Source organism: Stegostoma tigrinum, chromosome 8, assembly GCF_030684315.1.
Source record: "Stegostoma tigrinum isolate sSteTig4 chromosome 8, sSteTig4.hap1, whole genome shotgun sequence".
Classification (NCBI taxonomy): domain Eukaryota; kingdom Metazoa; phylum Chordata; class Chondrichthyes; order Orectolobiformes; family Stegostomatidae; genus Stegostoma; species Stegostoma tigrinum.
In genome coordinates, this window is record NC_081361.1 from 49487972 (window position 1) to 49511797 (window position 23826).

General features: G+C 39.6%; 1 protein-coding gene across 4 annotated transcripts in view; it reads right to left on the minus strand.

Annotated features, from left to right (window-relative positions):
- Positions 1–3789: 3789 nt before the first annotated feature.
- The window catches only part of jak1 (Janus kinase 1), a 146245-nt gene continuing 126208 nt past the window's right edge, over positions 3790–23826 (minus strand). For all 4 annotated transcript variants that reach the window (XM_048538741.2, XM_048538740.2, XM_048538739.2 and 1 more), the window contains 11 exons: positions 21452–21585; positions 19106–19241; positions 16424–16575; positions 14156–14309; positions 13509–13603; positions 12015–12207; positions 9188–9312; positions 7699–7871; positions 6025–6142; positions 5822–5932; positions 3790–5130 (listed from right to left, as the gene is read on the minus strand). In XM_048538741.2, the coding sequence (XP_048394698.1) occupies positions 5029–5130; positions 5822–5932; positions 6025–6142; positions 7699–7871; positions 9188–9312; positions 12015–12207; positions 13509–13603; positions 14156–14309; positions 16424–16575; positions 19106–19241; positions 21452–21585 (1493 nt within the window). In that variant the 3' untranslated portion in view covers positions 3790–5028. The remainder of the gene's footprint in view (positions 5131–5821; positions 5933–6024; positions 6143–7698; positions 7872–9187; positions 9313–12014; positions 12208–13508; positions 13604–14155; positions 14310–16423; positions 16576–19105; positions 19242–21451; positions 21586–23826) is intronic.

Genomic DNA, 23826 nt, shown 5'->3' on the forward strand with positions numbered 1-23826 from the left:
ACGTGGCCAGTATTGCTGCCAGCTGCATGGCAACCTTATTCTTGGCTTCGGTCACATTAAAGATTTAATGTTATGCATGATACTCGGGCTGATGAGTGATCCTTTAAAGATAGTGCTAACGAGGATAGGGGGTTGCAAACCATGAATGATGGCACGATCAGAAGTTTTCTAGTGATTTTAAAGAAGAGGAGAGCAAACGTGTAGCATTAACAACTGCTTACTGCTGGAGAATTCTTTTGACGAGGAATTTTGCGCCTTCCATAAACATGATCAGAATGAGAAATAACCTCATACAGTCTTCATTTAGTCACATTGTACTTTCCTTTTATTTTGAATGAATGTATAAAATGCTGTTACAGGTTTGGGGAATTGATTGACAAGCTTTGCCTTGGGTAGATCATTCTAGGAAGATAGACCCTTCCAGATCTCTCATTATGGCTCTTGTGGTGAGAGAATCATTATAATAAAGCGCCTGTTTGTTTGGTATGATAAGATCTGGCCTCCTAGCACCAGCAGGAGCATCTGCACTGAGGCATCAGGACAAACCTGGGCACCATACTTGTTCTGCCTTCTACCATTTTCTGAGCTCTGTAGTTGCTCTGGGACTGAAGTCTTTCAACATCTTGGAGATAGCAAGAACGGCAGATGCTGGAGAAACAGGAGCAGAACTGATGAAGGGTGTAAACCCAGAATGTTGACTTTCCTACTCTGCTGCCTGACTTCAACTCTGCACTGCATTGACTCTTTCAACATAATGCTGCCCACCTTTCAGAGACATTGAGTCTTACCTGAAACGCTGCTACTTTTTGGCTCCCTGGTCTGCCCTTGAATGCTGGGTCTGGACGGCACATTTCCTTCCCTAAAGGGCATTGCCAAAAATAATCTTTTTTTACATCATAAATGTTGGTCACTTTTCTTGGGACTGATAATCCACGTGGGCTTGGAAAATGGCATTTGAGTTTAATATTAAAAAGATCTAGAATTAAAAGCCAGTCTTATCACAAATCTAAGATTAATTGAGTGCAAAATTTTGATGTGAATATACAACCTGTTATAATTCCATTGACTTTATCAAAGTCAAAAGATCAAAATTGCAGACAAACTGGAGTTAATGCAGGAAACTTGAGGCTGCTGCAGCAGAAGTCAAGCTTGATGTGATAAAGGTGAATGCACCGTCTTGGTGACTAGTGTTACCTGATGTGTAAGCAACAAGGAGTTGGATTGGTGATGGGTACTGACTAAAACTTAGACGATGGTTTTGATTTTGTTAGTATTGGGTTGGAAAAAACCCGTACAACTTGTACAGGTCTAAATAATGCAGAATAAAAATCAAAGTGAAGAACATTGAATTATCATCATAGGAAGCTGTAATCCTCTAAGATCATACTTGAGCTGTTTTGTCTACTTGTTTAAGAGCGAAGCAGAAGACATTTGTGCACAGACAATGATCATGAGTCATTTTTAGTTACGTATACTGTGAAGACCAGAAAGATTTGAAAATGTACATTTGGACACATTGCTTAAATTGCATGAAGTGAATGAGGTTATAACTTCAAACTAATGAAGACAAACTTAAGACTAATCTAAAGTTGTTCTTACATGAATGGTATTTGCAACAGCATCTTTTATTACTCAATTCTGTACAAGCCCTGAAGTTATTGAAGAATAAAATTAAATGGACTTCACTAACTGCCCATTTCATAGTGTGTAGTGGAGTTGTCACAACAGCTGGGCATTTAAATTGAGCCTGTAGTGACAGGAAAACTATTAGGTCCTTAGTGAAAACCCAATGAATGTCCTTTTTAAGGAAATCTGATGCCCTGTCTTGGCTATATATGCCACCATACTTTTGGCTCTGTGGTTATGTTGCCTTTCCTTGGAAATGACCTTAGTAAGGTACTCAGCTGCATAAATTCTATGAAAAGATTAGAATGAAATCGGAGGCAGAAGTTATGAGCTGAACTGCAGGACAGTGCAGTAGCTGAGTAGTTAGCACAGCTGCCTCACCGCCAGGGACCCAGGTAACATTTCAGCCTTGGCTGATTGTGTGGTGTGTGCATCTTCTCGCTGTGTCTGTGTGGGCATCTGCTGAGTTCTGCAGTTTCCTCCTACACCCCAAAGATGTGCGGGTTAAGTAGCTTGGCTATGCTAAATTACCCCCTGATGTCCAGGGATGTGCAGTCTAAGTGGCTTTAGCCATGGTAAAAATGTGGCATTACAGGCATAGGGTGGACCCTTTGGAGGGATGGTGCAGACTTGATGGCCTCTTTCCACACTAGGGATTCAGTGAACTGCCACTACGTGCTCTCTCACTACCAGTAAAGACAGCAAGGCTAAAATTGGCTGAGCTACCCCACAGCGTAGACAAGGATTAGATTGACTGATGCAGAGATAGACTTGACACAGATTTGGGGTGGTAAAGTTCTGTCTCCAGAGAGAACATTCTCCTAAAGTGCAGCATGGCAGTATCATCATATGAAAATAGGGAAGTGTTCAAAACTGAGAGCCATGCAAACTGGGTATCCATGAGACATTCTGATCATGCAACAAGTTATATTGTCACCCTTCCCACTACCATTATGCCAGGTACCATACTAATTACGTCTTAAAAAGAAATAGCCAGCTTGGTGACATTACAATATAGAAACACTTATGCTGAATAGTGAGTGTAACATGCAGGAGAGAGCGAAATGCTGTCTCAACTAAGCTACAGAACAAAGTTCTGGCACTGCCACATCCAGTTCACCGGTCATCCAATGACCACTCTTGCTCTTAGTTTTCTGGTATTTGATGTTTCTTGTTTTCCTAGAGCTAACACTTAAATACAGTTTGCACCAAAAAATATAAACATGAATTAAGGGTTTTTAAAAAACATTAAATTTCCTTTCAAATGTTCAACTGCTATATAGCCAGAAATGGTTTGGTATGTACGACAATACTTTTGGAGGAAACATTTATAAGAATTGAAACTACTTTTAGAGATTATAACCATATGCTAATGTTTCTGCTTTTAAAATTTGATTTTCAAACATGTAACAATCTCATTAGGTATAATATCAGATTCTATGTATTGGCTTTATTCTGTACACTAAAATATTTGAACTGTCAAATTACCTTTAATTAAATCACCTCCATTCTTGCTGCACCTAGGACCTGCCGTTTTAATGTGGTGTATGTTTTTAATAAAGGTGTCAGGATCTCTGCTAGTGAATGCCTGCTAATGTCGATTGTATATTCCACGTAAGTAACTGCTAAGGCTGTGTTAAGCTGATCTTACCAAAATCTTGAGTCTCGTGAAACAAAGTATTGTGGGTGCTGGAGATCTGAAATCAAACAGTACTGGAAAAACGCAGCAGGTCCGGCGACATATGTGGACAAAGTGTGTTAATATTTTGAGTCTGATATGCTTCAGCAGAGGCATGATTTCAGTGAATTACCTCGTTTGGTTGAGCACCACCTGTCGTGAATTGGGTTTCCCCCCCCACCACAAACAGTTCAGTATCTTACAGTTCTTGTTATACAGAAACTGGTTGGGACTATGTATGTAAGGTCTCTGTGCCATCTAGTGGTGGGATTGTCAATTCATGCAGCCAGTAGAGGGCACAACTGTAACTGGCAATGATTGTTTGAAGAGTGTGCCTGTGTGTCTGCCCTATAACTGGATTGTTTGTAATTATATCCTTGGGTAAGACAATGAAATGATCACACAAATAACTGTACCGTTTAAGAGAAGAGGACAAAATAAAATCAACAACCAAACAAAAAGAAGTATTTGTGCATGCTAGGAAAGATGGTTTAAAACTTTTTAATTCTACCCAGAAGACTACAATGAATAAAAGCATTAAGTTTTATGTTACAAAAATTAAACGGTTTGGCAGAAAAATTAATGCATTTAAGTTATTTTCTTACTCAGGTGCTGGTTGCCTGAATTCTAAAAGGTGGGGTTGGGGGGCAAGAAAAGTTGAGATACAAACGTCAACAGGGAAAGAATACAAAATTAGTGGGAATATCGAGCGCTATGGTTGTGCTAAAAAATTCGAAATTTTAAAAAGTGACTACATAAAATATCATCTTTAAAGTTATACAGATTTCCTTAGAAGTTTTTAAAATTCATTTTAAACTAATTATTTTATGAGCATAAAAGAAATTTCACAGTATACCCAATGCTTATCAGCCAAGAAAATTCCAAGTTCAATGCACATGTTGAGCTGTCTGTTTTCATTGATGCTTGCTACAATTGAGTCAGCATTAGGAAAATAATTTCGTTTTAAAACGTTCCTGCACATGATACCCGCCCTTCTCTCGGGTGGAAGCAGAACTGCATTTTATGCACTTTAGTTACTGGCCAGATTACCAAGCAAAGTCTTTGACAGTAACTGACTATTTTAAGTCAGTGTATTCACAGGAGGAGAAAATATGTAAGAAAGCATATGTCACAGTGCTTTTTGCAGTAACCTTAGTACCTGAAATGAGGAATCATGCCAGCAGGCCCAACGGGTGCATTGGATGCTAGTTCCCAAAATGAAATGATTCCCTTATTTGCAGGAAATCCAAACTCTTGTATGGATCTGCTAAAATTGAACCACATGTTTCTGAAGCCTATTCCCCCTAGCTGTGTTCTTGTTTTACGCAACCGTGATTATCTGCACCATTTCAGAAAATTATATTCAAACTTATGAAAATACAAATTCCAGCTATTTACAAAATAAAATTTATGTAAATTTGTTGCTAGAGAAATACAGAAATCTGAACTGCAAGGTTTAAAAGGACCAATAAAGTGGATTTACATTATTAGATGAAGCTTAATGACTTAGACCACTGGATAAATTTGAAGTTGACGTCACAGAAGGGCATTGCTCCATCTTGGAATAGTGCCTTCTATAAATTTCCATTAAAAATAAAACATTAATAATGAACTTCTACCTTCTCCTTTTGTAACCAGGCACCTTTTTTTAACAAGGTAACCTCTAGTTTGTCTTGCATTGCTCAAATTCAGTATTTCTCCAGCATCCATTGCTTTTTTAAAATTCACATATTCTGCAGCAATGACTCAAATACATTTGTGAGGTTTTTAAAAGTGGTTCTGTTGCTTGGGCTGTGTTCCCAACACTTCTTCATATGATAGTAAATCTAAGAAAAGTAAGATAACAAAGAAGTTAGAAACTTTTTGGATGAAAACTGAATATCATCTTCCTAGTGAATCAAGAACTCAGACACAGTAATCAAGCTGATACTTGAGTGCTTCAGTGCTAGAACCAAAGGTGCTGTCTTTGAGCTTCGGCACTAAACAGGAATCTCAGATGCTATGTCACTATTTGAGAACAAGTAAGGGAGTTTTCCTGGTGTGCACCAGGACTTCTCTTTCAGCTAATCTTTTAGCTGATTTTTTGCTATTTAAGGAAACTGGTTATTTAGCAGTGTGCCATTAATTGTCTACAGCAGTGTGTATATGACTGTTATGCTTTCAGACAGCACAGGTACAACAGGCCCATCTTACAAAACATTGGTTATAAATATTCTGGGTACAGATCAGCATTTGTTTCTCATCTTTCACTATCAAAAAAACAAGACCAATAATGATCGAGTGGTAGCGTGAGCACCAACATAGCAACAAACTGACAGGCATTTCCTACAAGTTACTGATTCTCTTTTATTATGAGCCACAGACAATAAAATATTACATTTACTATTATGTTTTATTTGATGTTGCTCAATTGAGAGTCTTTTCTCCCCCCACAATAATGGTATTGAAATATATAAGCTAAAATTAGTTCAGACTGGAATAGATATTGTGTGTCAATAAAGTTTACATTAGTTTTACCTCATCAGGGCAATTAACTGGACAGGGCAAACGCTTGCCTTCTTCTAGTACCCGAACAAGCCTTGTGACAGTCATCTGACCTTGAGTTGGACCAATCAATTTCAAGAACATCTGAGAAAATGAAAACAATATACAATTTCAGAGATGCTTATAGACTTGGGTAATTCATAAATGGAAATGCTGGTGGACATGCAGTCACTTACATTCATTGGACTATAATCAGACTCGCAGCATGTCAGCAGTTCATACAAAGTAACACCAAAGGACCACACATCTGAAGCAATGTAGAACTTGCAATGAATCAAACATTCAGGTGCGTACCTACAGAAACAAATCCAAGAATTGTATTGAGTCATTCACATGGCTAGGAGAGCACCTTTGATACACTCAATCTGCATTTTAAAAATTTAAAAACAGAAGTCATCAAAAACATATCTATTGCTTTTGCGTGGGATGTTCAATGTAACGTTTTCCTTTCATCATGATCACTAACTGTTAAAAACAGGTATTTCTAGGCTAGAGTGGTCAGTGACATTATCTCTAGTTTCCCCCACTGTCCACTCTCTACCATTGCCCCACTCAAACCATACTACTTTATTTTTATCCAACTTTTTTTCTTCCAACTATAAAAGCCATAGGAGATGGTTGGTTAGAGATGGCTTTATGGCTACATCTTGTGTAGCAGTCATTGCATGCTCAATACTTCTGTGGCTAAATACCATTGAATATTAGCTGTTCATAATATCCTTTTTTCCTACATGTGGAATAATATGAGTAACAAGGAACCCTGTTGCTCACTGTGACATCTTGCCCCTGTTGTTATAAGAGTCTACAAGTTGCATGGCATGATACAGATGTGCACTGCATTTTGCCTGATATGACATGATCTTCAGATGGCTAGACAGGTTTAAAAAAGTTTCATGACCCATTCATCAATGAGAATGGCCCCATTGTTGTTCACGTTATTCTACTGCAGATAGATTAGGGTAAGGCTACAGGTGTATGACAGTTCCTAAGAAAAGCAAGTGTTTGGCAATACATAGGAGGAAGGGGCCTCCTTTGATAAGTACAGGAAGGATTGTGGTTTCGTATGTAGCTTCTGAATTAGAAGCTCAAGATTCAAGTTCTTCCCTGAGTTGTTAACCATACAGGATTTTCATCCTGCCTCTGCCATGGCTGATTACAAGGCGGAGTTTTGGAAGAGTGGCATTGACATTGGAAGTGGTTGTGTGGCTGAACACAGAGGATAACAAGTTAGTCACCGTTTGAGTTATTTCCTGACATCAACCAGATTCCTGATGATTCAGGACAATGAAGTACCCATCATGTCAGAAGGCCATCATTAAAACAGTGACAACCTCCCACTGACAGGCAGGAAGACATCACAACCATAGTTGAAAGTCCAAAAGGTATTTGCAACTTTGGTGGCATCAACTATGGTGGGATGGTTGGGGGTGGAGCTGGTGGTTTCCCTCTGATCTTTGAAAGCACTAAACTCATTTGTCCTCCATACCCAACTGATTAGTGGCTGTGGGTACAGGCACTACCCTAACTACTTCAGCATCTTTCGTCCTTCTCAGTGGGTCTGTTAATCTTTTTCAGCCGGAAGCCCCCCCCCCCCCCCATTGACTTAAAATCTGGGAGCCTGCCTTTCAGTCTCAATTAGACATGTCTGCATCAGGTTGCTTCCTTCACAAATCACCTCAGGTTTGTATTGCCAAGATTTTTAAAGGTCCTGATCAGGCATGGTAATGCAGCCAATTCGAAGACTCTGCCCCAATGTCCAAAAGTCTCTATTGTCCTGCAGACCATCAGAAAGGGTTACCCGTCAGCATTTCTCAGCTCAAGTAGAAGAAAAGGCTAGCTTCAACTCTTACCAAAACACAGGACTGTCCAAATCATCTTGCACTTTATAATACTCTTTATTCGTTTGGATGGCTTTAGTTAGTCCAAAGTCTCCAATTTTGACACGGTTTTCGTTTTCAACAAGGACATTTCTTGCAGCTAAATCTCGATGAACGTACTGCCGAGATCCCAGATACTCCATTCCCTGAAACAAAATTTGCAACAATCAACATTCTATATAAACACCATTCCCTTCAAGTAAATACGCCATTTAAAGAACTTCTTACATGGCCCTCGTCTCCAGATTTCTCACTGTAATTGGCAGACCCACCCCACTAGTGTTCCTTTCATTTGGTCTCAGTCTGGGGTGATTCAGCTGTGAGTAGACCTTACTCATTGTTTCTTTTACTTCCCTTCTCTGCTACCACTTCCCATGGGCTTGTTCTATACATCTCTTCATACATTTCAAAACAAATCATTTGTTCTAAAAATTATTACCGATTCTTTTTCCTTAGCTTATCATCAAGAAAGGCTGCAGATTTATTCCAATGTCCCTGCTACTGGCTGAGTGATATTACATAAGGGCGTTGCATTGTATATTCTGTGGTTGAATGACTGAAAACAAAAAGAGCTGTGACTGCAGATGAACTACTGTGTTGACAATCTGAGTGTCAGTGATTTGGCAGACCTGAGACAGAATATGCGCACTAAGTGGAAAGAAATAGACAAGTTAACGTAACTTCTAAATATGACTTGTGGTCAACGATGTTTATTAAAGATCAAAATGTTAGTTTTCTTCCTCAGGATAACAGAATGTGATATTGATAAGTGATTAGCTGATATTAGCAGGGAGTACTGATGACAGAAGATCTGTGTTTCTCGTGTATGCGCTTATGTTGAAAAGTGGAAGCGGGAATGCTGGGATGTCAGGATTGAAACAGCTTTTATGATTTCACCACTGAAGCAAAAGGAGGACTTTTTAAAAAAAAACTTTTACTTTTTAACAATTACGGAAATAACCAGAGTATGAAGTACTGAGTGCACTCAAGTGATCAAGCTTTATAAATTATTTATTATATAATTATAATTTATAGTAATGGAAATTTATTCTTTGGTCTAGGTGAAGTCAGTGTAGAATCGTAGGATCCCTAATGTGCAGACAGAGGCCATTTGACCCAACAAGTCTGCAGTGACCTCCAAAGAGCATTGCCTCTCCTCCTCCCCACCCACCCCCACAGCCCAATCGCCATAACCCCATATTGTTACCGTGGCTGAGCCATCTACCCTGCACAATTTTGGACTGAGGGAGTAAGACAGAGCACCCAGTGGAAACCCATGTAGAAGCAGGGAGAACGTGCAAACTCTACACACACAGTTGCCCAAAGACTGGAATCAAATCCAGATCCCGAGCACTATGAGGCAGCAGCACTAACCACTGAGCCACCATGCCTGTAATCCATGTTCTTCACTAAAAGGAACAAAGTTTGTGCTGCTGTACTATTTGGGACACAATAAGTTTACCTTACAAATCTGCAGTGCGTATCGAATTTGGCTTTTTAAAGAAACTTTCTGTTTGTGTCGTGGAAGATATTCCTTCAAGCTTCCAGCAGGAAGATATTCCATGATCAGCTTCATCCCCCTTCCACCTGGAACAGATCAGACAGAGGAAAATGTAGTTTTAAAACTACTGAATTCACAGGAAAACATACAAGAAAAGGCAATGTGGCCCACTATATCGGATCATTCAGCAGATCCTATGCAATCCTATCCAACAATGGTTTCACCAAAGTAAATCAAAAGGGGGATTTTACAACCTATATTACATGTTCTTGACTCCTGCAGTCATCGTAGAATAATTTACTGCATCAGCTTAAGAAGAACTCAAATACAGTTCGAGGCTGTTTTATAAATCATCCCGTATTCCAAAATTAGTTCCTTTTGCTTCTTCGGAATTTGAATTCTTTGAGGGGGTGTACATTTTATTGGCTTCTAACATAGTGATTCAGTGGCCATTGATTGGTATCTCATGATTTCAAAGACGGATTTGTAACCATTCGCTTGAACGTCCACCTGTGTCTGTCAGCATCAACTACTGCCAAATCAGCAGAGTGCCAAGCTGTAATGAAAACAGAATTCTAGATGACAGGTCACAGACCTGAAACATTAACTCAGTTTCTCTGTAGATGTCACCTGTTTACCCAGCAATTACCATCTTTTCAGATTTTCATCAGGCACAATATTTTGCTGTAATGCAAGTGTGTTAAAATATGCAATATATGGAAATAGACTGTGAAATGAAGACAATCACATGGTTACTGCTAACCTGTCTAATTGTCACTAAGTGGAAATTTAAAAATCACCGGTGCGGCTTTTTCATCCTAAACCATTCTGTTGATTTTCTATCATTATAAATGTTATATTTTTAAGCAACAATAAAAACTGATTGCACAATCACTTGGAACATCAGAGCACAAAACATATCAAAATTGACTGTCAGGCAGGAATCAGTATCACCATAATGTTGAATTCCTATACTGAGATGTGATGTTGAGCACAAGCCACATGATTGACTATAACAGGACGGGATATGCATTTCCTCAGGCACATTTTTTTGGAGTAGCATTTACAGAAGTATAGGAGACCCTCTCAGTCAGTGCATTGCAAAGACTGCGTCTTTTCATTTTCTATTTAAACAAAACTAGACTGAAATGAGAAATAACTATTTTAAAACAGGCAGCGGTTCAAGAAAGTTCCTTACCATCACCTCAAAGGCAAGTAAAGACAGCCAATAAAGGGTGGTTGCATTTTTGAAAAGGAAGTAACCTGATTTCCATTGTAAATTGTTCGAACAAGCAAAGATTGAAGTCTGAGTTGCTAATGATTTGGAGCTGAGCGTGCAGCTGCAGCTTTTGCTGGTGATAAGTTCAATGGTCCATGGGCTAGTGAGCAGTTACCAATGATAGACCTTTTTGCTTGCTAGCAACTGTGAGATTGATTCTCAGGTAACTGAACAGCGTGGAGGCGGGGAGAAGTTAGAGAGAAGTGTTCAGTTCTTCCCAACTCAGTAGCAGCCTCTTCTTTAAGGTCAAAGTTCACTGTAAACCTGAAGAAAACCCTTGACCGTTCTTGCAAGAGTTGTTGTAAATTGTGCCTTTTAACTGATAAGTTAGAGGATTTTTTTTTACTGACTGAACTGCTTTGCGTCTCTCACCAACCAGTGGAAATATCCACTGAAGGATGACTGAAGCAATTTGCTGGCCAAAGGAAGAGTTACAGGATCATCGAAACAACAGAACTTGGAACAAGGACTACTGAACCACTTTTCCTGTTTATTCCCCTCTGTCAATGACCTATTTTACCCTGTTTGTCTGTAAGGGGGTTTTCACAAAGTGATTAAAACTGTGATCCCCATTTGCTGGTTTATAATGGTTTACCTTGAGCAAAAGTCGAATTACTTGTAATATATAATGATTCTTGTTCAGTACAGAAACCTGGTATGTTCTCACCCTAGGTCTAACATTCTGGTAAATTGGGAAACTTTGGTTTCAATTTCCAGTGTATTAACAGAGAGTGGTAACAGGATGTCTTGGGGAGGTTCGATAATGCTTAGTAAGATATATAATACAGACTAAAGACAGCATGTTTTCAGAAGCAAATAAATCTTCAGTGATTCACTGAATTACTTCACAATTAATGGTTTAATGATTCCTAACAAAAATCTAAAAACAACAAAAAGTTGCTTTCCTGTAGCCCACTTAGATAGTAAAGGTGAGCCACACGTGAAGAGACTAGAACAAAAAAGGGGTAGGCTTTATGGAAGAGTGAGGAGGAGAGTTTTAGGGAGGGAATTCCACTGTTCATGACTTAAGCAACTGATAATCCGGCCACCAATAATCACTGTTGCTAGGAAGCAAATTGTAAAAATTCTACCAATTCTCGTGTAGGCAACATCTGCTGCTATAAATACAGATCAGCAGTCTGTCAGCGACTGACCAAGTAGCTATTTATATGTCTAGGAGTTTGGAAACTCAAATCAAACTCCATACGAAAATTTCAGCAAGTGTCAGCATATAGCAGTCAGGAGCACTGGCTGACATTTCAACCTCCTTGGCATAAAGTCACCAGCACCAATTGTGGAACAATTTCCAAGATTAATTTAGCTAGCTGAATCCAAACTGGTGATTGAACCCAAACAGTTCTTGCTCTGTAGGTTCATTACTGTGCATTTACTATAATTATCAAGCGAGCATTTAGGAAAGGTCAAGGCAGAATTAATATAAAATCACTATTATTCTTCACAGAATTCATTTTTGAAAAATGAAAGAAAAATCAAATAATGAGGATTTACCTTCCTCGGTGCATATTCCTTTATACTTCACTATATTTTCATGATAGAGAGTCTTTAGAATTTCAACTTCTCTTTTGAGATCTGCTTTGTGTTCTTCACTGCTATCTGGTTTTAAAGATTTTACAGCAACAAGTTCCCCTGTGTTGTCACCTTCTGGATCATAGCGACAGAGCTCAACTTTTCCAAAATGGCCCTTTAAAAATTAAAACCAAAAAAAACAGCTGTTACCAAAGCTCCAACTTCAGTGGAAATAAAATGTTTTATTGAACAGTTTATACCAAGACAGTGTGATCGGGGAGCTTCATAGGAAGGGAATCTTGAATTCACATCTGAGCCATCAAATATCTGGTCAGTTTTTGATTAAACATGGAAGATGTGTCAGGCTACCTTTTTCTTTAGATGAAGCAATATCTCTTGAAATTTTTGTGGTCCTTGCTTCATAGAAGAATGATCTTGGATGAATATTTCTCTATAACAACTGTGCTGTTTTAATACTGCCAATCTAACAATAGCCAAACTAACAATAAACAAACTCAGATTGCTGACTCGTGATCTCCACAAAGTTATCCACATCAGGGGATTTTTAAAAGTACACCTTTGATCATAGAATATAAATGTCCCAGTCACAAAGACTATGACTTATGATGCTAAATAATATAAAATAAGTCAATTAGATTGAAACTTTACAACAAAGTTAACTGCATATTAATTGACAGTGTTGATAACTGAATTTATCAGGCTCCTTCATTACAATGTGCCACATATAATTCTGTCCTCACTGAATTTTTATGCAAATTATCTGATAGTTAGAGAAAATATTCCGCACGCTTTCCCCCTGGCTCCCTGAATAAGTCAAGCAACACTCTTGAATACCTATCTAACTTTGTCATATATTACATATTTTTGACTACTGGCTTTCTTTGAAAGACAGTTCCCTGGTCTAGTAGTTTCAAACTTAAGTAGGTTTCACATAGCGTTGAATCATTCTGTTATTTACTGCATTTAAGTTGACTTTTAATGTTCATCCCATCCAAATATTTAATCTCATTTTTTGAAAAAGGCATTATTCAACATCCATTTAACTGAGAGTCTAAGTTTATTACTGAAGAACAGTGTAGGTTAATGTTTGTTAATTCATGTTATCACTAACCTATTAGCATCTACATTACCTATTATTCATAAAATTCTAAGAAGTCAATACATCAAGACACAATCCACTATATAAAAGCATCATTGTTGTTTTCGTTCCCTATCTGAAAGCTTTGGACTGTTTACTCACCTCAGTCTTCCCTCCTCCCAAAAAAAACCCCCATGGGTATCCAAGTATCAAATTTTGTATAAGCTAATCAATATTTAATATTGCTCCCTCCAGTTTTGGTCAATCTTGATGATTCTCTGCAGTATGGCCTTTAAAAGTTTGCTGATTAATTCAAAAGCAACATTATCTCTTGGTACAGTGTGCAGAAATATGTGCAAATAAACTTAGGTGCTTACCTCACCCAGATCCCGTATCCTTCGAAGGAACCTTTTTTCAAAGTGAGTTGGATCAATTTCTGCCTTTGGTTTGTCTTCTGGAATTATGTTTGGATCTGACCAGAAATACAGAATAAAACCAAAAGTAAACGATCAGGTTGCAGCTTATTTGTTTCCTTTGGTATCTTTATGGCGGCACCAGTAACTGGTTACTGACAGAAATCAATCCCAGGCAAAATCCTGCTCAGATTTCTGCTATGCTGAAACACACAGCACTGCACAATGACTTGTGTCTGTGCCTGTGATCCCTCCCAAAGTGAACTGATAACAGTTATACCACTAAGTTCATTACCTGATCAAAGAAAAACAATTCTGTACAGGAACAAGAAAGAACCTAGATATGAAAGATGGGACAATTCTTCCTCCCTTTTCTGCCAGTTCTTTTCTTAAGAAGGAAAAGAACAGAAATCCCATTGAATTTCAGTCAGTCAACATCCAAATGCAAGGTAGGGATGAGAGAAGATCCCTAAGCACTTGAAGGGACAGTATTTCAAGACCAAATCAAAGGGACTCAGATCTGAAAACGTACACAGTCATATATTGGGTTAAAAAGATACACTTCAGACCAGATGCAGAATTTTCTTTCCCCTGCCATTACAGTCTCTTACTCTGTTCTTGCAGCTTGTTGATGTCTCTCATGATGGCCCTGAAGAATGGTCGCTCTGGTGGATTGTAGGTCATGCACTGTTGCATTAATTCAGCCAGTTCCTTACAGGATGAAGGGGGCGTGAGTTTACACTGAGTCTCATAGAACCTCTCTTTCTGGAGCATAAACAAATAGGAAAATATTATTATAATGTGTGCATTGCATATTTAGGTACAGCAAAACATGCAGAATATCACATGGAAAGAAGAGCTCAAAAATGAAATGAAGTGGGTGGGATAGCAACTTTATGGATTGAAGTACTGGAAACCATAGAAGGGAAATTTGAAGACTTTTTCTTCCTTCTTTTTGTGTTGCATAAAATTGTTAAAGTTGTAGTAATCACCAGTGAAAACAATTAAGCCTCCTTTTCTAAAACAAAAGTAAAGCGCACCCAGTGTCACTGAGCTAAAATCCTAGAACTCTCTTCCTAACATCTCTATGGATGTATCTACTGCAAAGACTGCAGCAGTTCAGCAACGCAGTTCAAGGGCAATTAGGATTGGACAATAATTGCTGGCCTTCCCAATGCTACCCACAACCCAAGAAGAAATAAGAAAAAATTGAAAAGCCACAGATAAGACTCCATATTATATGCATTAACCGGACTTTTTCCTCCCATCTCATCTTCTTGATACTTTCCAGTATGCTGCCCATAAAGTGACATTACTTTCTTCCAAAATTCCATTTTAAAAAGAAAATAAACTGGCCTGTTTGACTTTTTCTAACTGTTAAATGAAATACGAGTGAGCTAATTAGTTAGTTTCAAAATTCACTGACTTTGACAAATGCACAAGAATACAAACTAAAAGGAGCACTTTCAAACTCCATCCGAGTATTGCTAAGTTTCTGATGTTTCTCTAAGGCTACAGCAGGAGCCTAATCAGAACAATATACACTCTAAGTCACTGTCACAGAAATGTATTTAAAAAACATGAATTTTACCACAATAAAGTTTTTGAAATGTTTGCTGGTGAATTTTTACCTACAAATGATTCTAAAAAACAGCTTCTAGCAATTTGAAGTCAAAAGTGAGAGCAAGAATGTTCCTCAGTATAGGCCACTACAGAGCAACCCATTTGACGGGCGCCACATCCACAAACATCCACCACCGACACTCAATAGCAGAAGTACGTACTATTTACAAGATGCACTGCAGAAATTCAAAGTTCCTTATATTGCACCTTCCAAACCCACAACAGTCCCATCTAGAACAAAGGCAGCAGACACATGGGAACAGCGCAACCTGCAAGTTCCCCTCCCCAGGCACTTAACATCCTGACTTGGAAATATATCACAGCTCCTTCACTGTCACTGGGTCAAAATCCTGGAATTCTCTCACTAAAGGCTTTGTGGATGAACCTCCAGTACGTGGACTGCAGCAGGTCAGGAAACTAACTCACAAGGAACTTCTCAAGGGCAACTAGGGATGGACAATAAATGCTGGGCAGCCACGTTCCATGATTAAATTATAAGAATAGTTGAATGAAATGCACTAACATCTTGAGAAATGATATGCATGGCACATACTCAGACTTCATAATCTAAAGGAGAGGCTGAATCCTCCCCTTTGACAGCCTGTGAGGAATCACAATTATCAGCATTGGTTGCCCAATTCAAATTGCTCTGGAGCAGGTGTTAGGTGAGCCATCTTTTTGAAGCACTGTAGTCCATAAGATGCAAGTACAGCCATAAGGTTGGTAAGAAAGGAGGAATCCCAGAACGTAGTGTCAGTGAAGGTACAGCAACATAGCTCCAAGGCAGGGTATTGTAATGCTTGGCTGAGAACGTGCAGGTGTTCTTATGAATCTGTTGCCATTGTCCTTTAAGGTGGTAGGAATCACAAGTTTGGAAGGTGCTGTCAAAAGGAGCCTTGGTGAGTTGTTGCAGTGCTTCTTGTAGACGGTACACGCACCTGTCACTTTGCATCAGTAAAGTAAGTGAATATCCAATCAAATTTAATCTTATTATTGTGAAGTGTTTTTTTTACATGTTTACAATCTTATTTTAGACATAACAATTCTAGCTGCTGACAAAAAAGTTCATTATAAATGTCAAAAAGCATAGAGAACTTGAAGTCAGCAGTAATATTTCACAATGCCATTTTTATGTAGGCCTGGCTATAAATTTCTGTGTGTATATGTAGAATGAAGGAAAATGCTGGCATAAAATAGTGTAATAAAAACATAACGACAAGAGAGCATGTGATATGTTACTTATAAAACTTTACAACCTCTGCCAAACTCCGATCTTTAAGAGGCACTTCTCCATTATAGCAGATGGCCCACAGGGTTGTCCCAAAGCTCCATTTGTCTGCAGCAATACTCAAGTTCTTGGAATCCTCTACACATTCTGGAGCAATCCATGGAACACGCTCAACACGCTCTGGAACAGTAACAAATTTAAAACAATGAAATAGTTTGTGGATAGCAAAAAGCTTTTTCCCCCAGAGTGGGGGACTCAATTACTAGGGGTCATGCGTTCAAAGTGAGAGGAGGAAAGTTTAAGGGAGATATGCACGGAAAGTTCTTTACACAGAGGGTGGTGGGTGCCTGGAACGCGTTGCCAGCAGAGGTGCTAGACGCAGACACGTTAGCGTCTTTTAAGATATATTTGGACAGGTACATGGATGGGCAGGGAGCAAATGGACACAGACTGTTAGAAAATAGATGACAGGTTAGACAGAGGATCTTGATCGGCGCAGGCTTGGAGGGCCGAAGGGCGTGTTCCTGTGCTGTAGGTTTCTTTGTTTCTTTGTTTGAAATACCTAGGGAATGTGTTCTTACAGATTCCCTCTTGACTGCAATTAAATGCTTGTAAAATTTAAAATTTTCTTTAAAAGATGAGTGTTGTTGAATTAGTTGCATCAGCAAATTTGTACTTGAATTTACAGAAGGCATTTGATAAAATGTCACATCAAAGGTTATTGCAGAAAATATGATCTCATGGTGTAGCAGTAACATAGCCAAAGTTGGGGTAGCTGGCCAAAAGCAGAGAGTGGGCATACATGGCTCATTATCTAATTGTTAACATGTGACAAGCAGGACTCCAGCAGGGGTCTGTGGTGGGGTTCCAGCTTGTTACAATCTGAATCAATGACTTGTGGGAAAAGCAAAGGGTTGTAGCTAAATTTGCAGATGATACAAAGATAGGTAGAAAAAGCAAGTTGTGCAGTCAGCCTAGGTGTTTGGAGGAAGATGTAGACAGGTTGAGTGAATGGACAAAAATCTGGCAAATGGTGCTTGATGCGGGAAAATGTGAAGTTGTTCACTTTGACAGGGAGTACTCAAAGAAAAGTGTATAATTTAAATGGAGAGGATCTGCAGAACATCAAGATGCAGAGGTCTCTATTTGCTAGTGTTTGAGTTGCAGAAGATTAGTATGTAGGTATAAGCAGGTAATCGAGGAGGTTAATGGAATGTTATCCTTCATTATGTGAGAAATTGAACATAAAAATAAGGATGTTATGCTTTACTTTTACAGGTCATTGGTGAACCCAGATCGCAAATACTCAGTAATTTTGTTCTCCTTATTTAACAGATGCAAATGTACTGTAGATTGTTCTGAGGTGGTTTACAAAATTGATACCTGGAATGAGTGGGTTATCTCAAGACAAGGAACTGAACTTGTTTCCATTGGAGCTTAGAAGAACAAAGGATGATTTGACTTAAGTGTATAAAAATCTGAATGGTCTTGACAAGGTCAACGAGTAAAGGATGTTTACATTTGGAGGATGAGGGCAGAACTAGAAGGTTGTGCTTTTGGGGAGAAAGGAGGGGATATCCTCCAGCCCCCAGCGCCCCCACCCCCCACGCCATGCCTTCAGAGGATTGTGCAAATTTGGAACTCTAGTGCTTCCGATAACAATGGAGGTGGAGTCATTGAATATTTTTAAGGCAGTGATTGATAGGTTCTTGTTATTGGGGGTTGGACGGGAATGAAGAATTTAAAATAAAAAAAGAGATCAATCATCAGCTTATTGAATGATGGAGCAGCACGTGAGGCTGAATGGCCTACGTTAGCTTCAATGTTGTATGGACTGGTAAATGGTCTACCTATTTAAGGTAGATTTAAGGGATATTATTTTCCCAATAAAAGATGTCAAGCTATTCAACCATATTGTAATTACAAGTCGACAGAAATGATATTTTCAAATATTGACTTTAGACACTAAGACTGGCTGCTATTGAAGAGTAGATACCTGCCTAACTTTGGCTCTTCTTCACATAGTGACACTGAGGCCAATGGTAATGAGTCCACTGCCAACTAGGCACGGTTCAGCTAATGGTTCAGAGTGGGGTTTAATCCTTGGTGAATAATATTATCAACTGGTTCATGTCCACTGCTTCCTTTGCCAAAGTTCAGATTAAAAACCGATTGAATGGAGAACATGAAGAACAAGTTACATACCAAAAAAAAAGGGACCAGCACAACACACTGGTGAGGGGCATCTGCAATACTTCAAACTAAAGAATTTTTTTTTAACTCAAGCTGGTTATCATGGCAAAATGAATTTTTGCCCTCAAGACAGTGATAAGGGATCACAGCTATTGAGTTATAGTTTGCTTTCTGATACTTTCAGAATAATAGGACATGGTCCTTCTGATCTTCCACGCTAAAACCCATGTCTAGTTTGCCTCTGAACCTCTGCCACTTCTGTATCCAGTCCCACGAAAACTAACTATTACCCTTCACCTTCCGCTAAATTTGTTTGCTTTGTGTCTGCCATAACAGGGCAGGTAACTTCACAGGAAACTTGTTACTTAGTGAAGGAACTGTAAGCAAGGTATATATATTCCTTCCTTTATTTTAGCTAAAAAGATGCCACATTCCCTCCAGAATACATATCAAGATGCTCAATTTCAATTCTAAAATTGTTAAGTGAGGAAATTTGATGAGTTTATGGGAGTAGTACCTTCTCTGGATAGCACTGTTATTGGAACACCTGGGTCACTCAGTTTGATGAACGGGCCTCCATCATTTTCAATTCCTTGTCTCGCCAGCAAAATATTTTTTGTACACACATTGCCGTGCACTAAATTCTTGTCCTCCTGTTCACAAAAACGATTGCTGTTAGCTCAACATTGACACTAAAATTGAATGATATCAGCTTAGTTCCACATGCAATAGCTGGAAGAAAGTATGAAATGAGAAAAGGATGATAAATTTATCTGAAGTCTAGTTTATCGATGTCATAATTCACTCCACAACATCTCAGCAGAAGGAACCATTTGTGGCTTTCAAAGGTATCAAACAACACTAAGTATTATCCATCCATCCTATGTCTATTATTTAAGGTTCAACTAAGGGTGTAGGACAGCATGCCTGAAACAGCATCCCACATACCTAGAAGTGATAAATCAATCTTGTTGAGGCTACAAAACTAGAATAATTGAGCACCAAACAGCATAAGAGACAGGGTTAAGTAATTCCACAACCATGGATCAGATCTATGCACTGAAACCCTGCCACGTCTAGTTATAAATAGTGTTGAACAACTGAAATGCCTCACAGGAGGAAGGAGCTCCACCAATATCCTTATTCTTAATCACAGGGGAGTCCAGCATACCAATCCAAAAGAGAAGGCTGAATTTGCAACAATCTTCACCCAGAAGTGCCGTGCAGATGATCCACCTCAGTGGCCTCCAGAGGTCACCAGCATCATAGATGTCAGTCTTCAACCAATTCACCTCATTCCATGTGATATCAAGAAATGGATGAAGGCACTAAACACTGTAAAGGTTAAAGGTTCTGAAACATTTGGCCAGCAGTACTGACAACTTGTGTGCCTGAACTTGCTGTACATATAGCCAAGCTGTTCCAGCACATTTACAACACTGGCACCCACCCAACAATGTAGAAAAATGTCCAGCTAAGTCCTATACACAAAAACCAGAACATGTCTAATGCGGCCAAATATTGCCCAATAATTCTCCTCTCTATTTCCAGTAAAATGATGGAAGTGCTATCAGTGTGATCAGGTAGCACTCACTCAGCAGTAGCCAACAAGAGTCACTCACTTTGGATTTCACTGGAACCACTCAGCTCCTGACATCATCACCACCTTAGTTCATAGCTGTAAATAAGAAAGGAACTGTACCAGGGAGGTGAGAGTGATTGCCCTTGATGTAAAGGACCACATTTCACTGAGGATAGCAGCAAGAAGCCTTAAGAGTCAATGCGAATCTGGGAAATATTCTGCACTGATTGGAGGCATACCTGCAGAAAGGGCATTGCTGGAGATCAACCATCTCAGTTCCAAGACATTTCTGTAGGAACTCCTCAGGGTAATGTCTTCGGCCCTACCATCTTCAGATGCTTCACATACGGTCAGAAATGGGGATGCTTGCACAATATTCATGACCATTAGCAGCTCCTCAGTGAGCAAAGCAATCCATGTTCAAATACAGCAAGACCTGGACAATATCCAGGTTTGGGCTTACAGCTGGAAAGTAAGATTCATGCCATACAAGTGTCTGGCAATGACCATCTCCAGCAAAACAGAATCTGACCATCACCTTTTAACATTCAATGGCAACATCATCATCATCCTGGAAATTACCATTGACAGAAACTGAATTGGACTGAAACTAAATTGTTGCTACAAGAACAGGTCAGAGACTAGGAATATTGCAGTGCGTAACTTGCCTCCAGACTCCCCAAAGCCTATCTATCATCCAGAAGGTACATGTCAGGAGTGTGATGGAACACTCCCCACTTGCATGAATGGGTGCAGCTCCAACATCACTCAGGAAGCTTGATGCCATTCAGTCCAAAACAGTCCACTTGATTGGTACCACATCCGTAAACATCCACCCTCTCCACTGCTGGTACTCAGTAGCAGCTATGTGTACTATCTACAAGATGCACTGCACAAATTCACCAAGGATAACTCACAGTTCTGGCTTGAAAATACATCAATATTCCTTCACTGTTACTGAGGCAAGAGTTGCAACTTGCTAACAGCATTGTGGGTGCACTTCGATCAAATGAGCTGCAGCAGTTCAAGACAGCTCACCACCAACTTCTCCACAGCAATTAGGGCTGAGCAATTAATAAGGGCCCAGCCAGTGATGTGTCATCCCATGAACAAATAAACAAAATAGCTTTCTGTACCAACTGTAGATTATACATGAGAAGGAAGTGTCACGTCCTATCAAACACAGGTACTACTGGAATTATTTAGACCATTCATTCCCTTTAGATGTTACAGCAGCCAAGCAAATAGATGTTTTAACTATGAACATGTAGCAAATCTTACCAGATAGCTCAATGCACTTGCCAGCTGCTTCGCAACCAAAAATTTCCAGGGTGAGCTCTTTGAAAGATATTCACTCTTTCGATGCATAAATAAATCAAGTGGTCCAAACTCAACCAACTCTTCAATCATGATATCTACAAAAATGCGAAAAGCCAATGTCATTTTTAATCTCATGGCCATACTGCTCTCTGTTTCGTCTATTTACTGGAGAATGAAGTCAACAGGTTAAGTTTTACATTTGCACTTAATTCCTAAAGATTTATGTGTTCAACAGTAAAGCTTAGTTCATTATATACATTTTTTAAACAACAGTGCTAAGTTAATATTTGTTGTATTGTTTAACTATTTTCAACATAGGGAGATGTTGAAGTAGTGATAAAGTCACTTGACAAGCAATCCAGTGGTTATGATTCTGGTCTGGGGTCTGTGTTCAAATCCCAGATTAGCAGCTGGACGAATGTGAATTCAACCATTAAATCTGGAATTGAAAGCTAGTTTCAGAAATAGTAACCTCGAAACTATCATTGAATGCTGTAAAAACCGATTTTCACCAATCTCCTTTTAGGGAAGGAAATCTGCTTTCCTTAATAAAAACTGAAAGAACTGCAGATACTGTTAGTCAGGAACAAAAACAGAAGTTGCTGGAAAAGCTCAGCAGGTCTGGCAGCATCTGTGAATAAAAAAAAAATCCAGAGTTAACGTTTCGGCTCCCAGTTCTGAGGAAGGGTCACCAGACCCAAAATGTTAACTGCTTTTTTCTTCACAGATGCTGCCAGACCTGCTGATGAAACTGTTTTCCTTTTCTGGTTTAGCTTACAGGTGACTCCAGAGCCACGGTAATGTGAGTGACCCCAAAATGGCTTCAGTTCGAGGGTATCAAGATCTGGGGAACAAAATGGTAGCCTTGCCAGTAAAACCCACATCTCATGGAAGTATAATAACAAAGACAGTGCCATAACATGGTGCAGGCCACCTTTTCCAATTGGAGCAGCTTAGAATGGAAAGCTCCAGGCAACGGAATGATAATGGTCCCAACTTTCCATTGACCAGTCTTTAATCCAGTGTAGATGGAAGTTGCACAAGGGATCCACAGAATCCCATCATAGCAGCTCAGAAGCAATTGAAAATTCTACTGGGTTTCAATGGAATTAAGTAAAATAGTTACTCAACAAAAATTAGACTACTAAATATGTGGTCCATCTCCGGACTAACTATTAAACTGACGTCACCCATTCCTAATTACACATCCCCTAGGCAGTTACACCCCTCAGATACTGACCTGAACCACCAGCCCCCTTACCACCCACGTCCCACTTCCCAATCTGAAACCTCCCTCCCAAAAGCACCCTGCCTCCCTTTCCCCCACTAGGCCTGATTACTCTCACCCATCCCCAACCTATCCTCAACAGTGCATCGTTCACCTTGCAACATGGTACTCTACTCTCTTCCCACTTGCCATGCCACCTATTCCCTTTTCACCTGGCATTCTACCCTGGTACCTTACCGTCAAACTGACTGCAACTGTCCAAGCAGTTGCCGGGACCTTTAAATTCCAGAATACAGCAGCTGTCTGAAGGGGGTATGTTGTCTTCCTTTGACAGTTCTATGTGACAGAAGTGTTGCTTCACATTTCTGAAGCAACTTTAATCCGAATCTCTCCTCTGAGAATTGTAGAGCTCTCTTTGGTCATTTTAAAAAAGAAGTGGTGGAGAATCTGCACGAGATTGTCACTCCTCAGAAAATCCAGGCCATTGAAACTCTGAACCAAGGTTTCTGTTCCTACAGTGACCAGGTGCTCTGACTACTTGAACTGTTGCTGATCTTCCCCGCTGCTGCTGCTGCTGCTGCTGCTATGTTTGTGCCCAGAGATCCTGAATGAGGGGACATCCAGTCTCTGTGCGCAAGCTGGACAGCTCGTGACCAGTGGGGCTGGAACATAGAAATAAGGAGCGGAAGGAGGCAGTTTGTTTCCTTTGCGCCATTCATCGTGATCACAGTTGATCCCTGCTCTCTCACCATACCCTTTGATTCCTTTAGCACTATGAACTATAGCTAATTCCTCCTTGATACTGTTCAATGCGTTGCCCTCAATTGCTTTCTTAGGCAGAGAATTCCAGAGACCTACCACTCTGCAGGTAAAGAAATATCTCATCTCAGCCCTGAATGGCCTGCCCAGTATCACCAGACTGTGATCCCTGGTTCTAGACTGCTCGGTCATCAGGGACACGCATTCACCCTGTCTAGTCCTGTTACAATATGACAGGTTTCTATGATATCCGGTCTTATTCTTCTAAACTCCAGTGAATATAGTCCTAACCAATCTGGTGTTTCCAAACGTCAGTCCTGTCATCCCAGGAACTGTCTGCTCAACCTTC